Source organism: Limulus polyphemus, unplaced genomic scaffold (genome assembly GCF_000517525.1).
Source record: "Limulus polyphemus unplaced genomic scaffold, Limulus_polyphemus-2.1.2 Scaffold202, whole genome shotgun sequence".
In the NCBI taxonomy this organism is placed as follows: domain Eukaryota; kingdom Metazoa; phylum Arthropoda; class Merostomata; order Xiphosura; family Limulidae; genus Limulus; species Limulus polyphemus.
The window spans coordinates 104,870-107,581 of record NW_013665812.1 but is presented as its reverse complement, the minus strand read 5'-3'; the positions used below and the strand labels follow the sequence as shown (position 1 = coordinate 107,581).

At 35.7% G+C, this 2,712-nt stretch overlaps 1 protein-coding gene across 1 annotated transcript; it reads right to left on the bottom strand.

Moving 5' to 3' along the window:
• Positions 1-596: 596 nt before the first annotated feature.
• Positions 597-2,077, bottom strand: LOC106478345. Its single transcript, XM_013938884.1, has 3 exons — positions 1,999-2,077; positions 1,582-1,856; positions 597-1,004 (listed from the first exon to the last, which is right to left on the bottom strand). The coding sequence occupies exons 1-3, from the start codon at positions 2,075-2,077 to the stop codon at positions 597-599; spliced, it is 762 nt and encodes a 253-aa protein (XP_013794338.1).
• Between the last annotated feature and the right edge of the window lie 635 nt (positions 2,078-2,712).

The following is a 2,712-nucleotide window of genomic DNA, read 5'->3' as shown; positions in this document are numbered from 1 at the left end:
CCTGAAAAATATTTGGGGGTGCTTAACTTTTTTCCAGGTGTATATATACACACACACACATAGTTTTTTTTTCTTGTTGTCAAGGGGAAAAGTTGGTGAATCTAAATGTACGTATTTGAACTGGAATATATTGTGAAAGAAAAGGAATAGGTAGAAATTCAATTTTGTATTTTATTTAACAATGATCCAGAAATCATAACATTATACTTCAACTGATGAGCCATTCAAATTACATAAACAACTGTTCTTCTGTCCTGGCTTCAGTGTTTCTTTAATACATCTCACTTCTAGTCCTACAACACATATTAGTCTTATCCATGTTTTATGTTACATTTGATTTCATATTTAATTTCGAGTGTAACATGCTGATGTTATATTTAATTATGAATGTAACGTGCTGGTGTTACACTGTATACAAAACATTTATATTGAATTTTTCACTTCATGTCAATTTATACCATCAGTTTTACTTCATATGATGTATTTTATACTGTAACACAATGTTCACCGGATCAACTTATACAATCAGTTTCACTTCATATGATGTACTTTATACTTTAACACAATGTCCACCGGATCAATTTATACCATCAGTTTTACTTCATATGATGTACTTTAACACAATGTGGAGGATGAAGAGAATGTGTACAGGTTTTGCAGAAAGTTATTGCATCAAGACAACTGTCCGCTGATGAGGCCCCAACAAGATTTAGTGAATGAGCAGCACATGGCACAAAATGGGCAAGTTCATTTAATTCTTTGATTCTGGCCTGCAAACCTGAATATGCATCAGCCATATTAGAGGCATTGTCATAACCTTGCCCATGAAGGCTACTAATGTCAAGGCCTAGATCTTCAGTTATGACGTCTTTCACTACATTTGCTAAATTTTCTGCTTTATGTGAATGGACCTCAACAAAATTGATAAATCTCTCAATTGGTCTTCCGTGTGATCCGACATACCTGACTATGAACGTCAGTTGATCCACGTGACTAATGTCAGGCTATTGGAGAAGTATTCAGCTTGTTTGATCTCGGAAACAATTTCCATTAACAGTTGTTTTGCCATCATTTTAATAAGTTCCTCGCATATGGTTTTTGACAAGTAAGATGTAAAACCTTTGCCTGCCCCTGCATACTTTTGGATGTGTTGAGCTAGAAAAGGGTCAAACTTGGCTAGCAACTCAAATATACCTAAATAATTACCATTTTTATCTCACTCAAAATTTTCATCATTCCCACGAAAGGCTAGGCCCCTTGTTGCAAGGAACTTTATTAAGTCAACAACACCTCTCAAGACTGCTTGACAGTACTTCTTTTCCTCCTATAACTCCCTAACAAGATCTTGGTCAATTCTATGCTCATCTGATGCTCTGGCATGCCAAATTCTAATGCAGTTTTTGTGCTCAGAACTGTTCTCGTGCGTCCTAACCCTGCTATGGGAATTTTTCCAATCACTGAAACCATTTATGAATGCTTTATCTTCATTCTTTTGGCAAAACACTTTGCAAGGAGACAGTACACACACCCAGTAGACAGAGAATAGACTAGCCATTCTCTATTTACTTTCTCAATATTTACCATAGTTCTTTCAAACAAAGACTTGGTAAGGTAGCGTTTGTGCCCGTTATGCTCTTTTTCAGATCTTGAAAAGTCCTGCTTATAAATGTTTTGCTCAATCGGCATTTTTACTATTTCTTCTTGGAAATGCCTATCCACTTTCCATAAGGCAGGATCTGACTGTAGGATATCACCCGAGGGTAGGATAGAACTGTTTGATGTTGATGATCCAGGTTGACAATCTTCGGACTGAATGGGTGCAGAAACATCAACATCCATTTGGGCAACTGGTTCCTCTGAAAAAAAAAAGTGTGGCTTATGAATATCTATATATATGTATGATGGTAATTTTAGGGTAAATTTATCAATGGTCAGTCAAATTTTCTCATTGAAAATGTTTGACATGTAGGCTTTATGAAAAATCAAATAAAAACTTACCATCATTGGCAATTTCAGTATTTACTTTTGAAGGCCCTGCTTTTCCATAAAATACAGTTAATTTTGGAACTGATTTCATTTATTCTTGTGCAATTTTTTTGTTTGCGGCGTTTTTCAGTACCACTGAGATAAACTCTATGCCTCTGCTTTTCTGACATGGCATTGATAAGTTGTGATGCTTATCTCAGATGTTCTGCAAGGTCTGCCTGTGTCGCTGCACAGACTCCCCTTCACTGCACTCTTTTTAAGGGTGAAGTTAGTCTTCCAGAGCTCTGAGTGCTTGTGCAGAACAAACTCGCACCAAAATCAAATCCAACGACATATGCACTGTATATGTTTACTAAATTACATTTCAAAAATAACCAAAGCCTTGTGATAAAAAAATTAAATTAGGGATATCATGTTAACCAAAGACTCTCCACACTTTCTCCAATATAGTCCTTAATTTTCATATAGGGTAATATATTTGCTATGCATGGGTTTGTTTATTGCATCTTTCTTTATCATTAGGGACCCATTTCCCATGATTTGCACAGCATGTACCTGATCAATTCCTTCAGGTCCACAAATTTGTCATACTTCAATATATTTTTCAACACGTTATCCTGTATAATCATGTATGTGAGGGTGGGGGCCCCTTATATATTGGATTAAACATATCTTCAGTTCGTAAACAAATGTACGATTTTTTATCATTCTATATTGTCGCGTCAG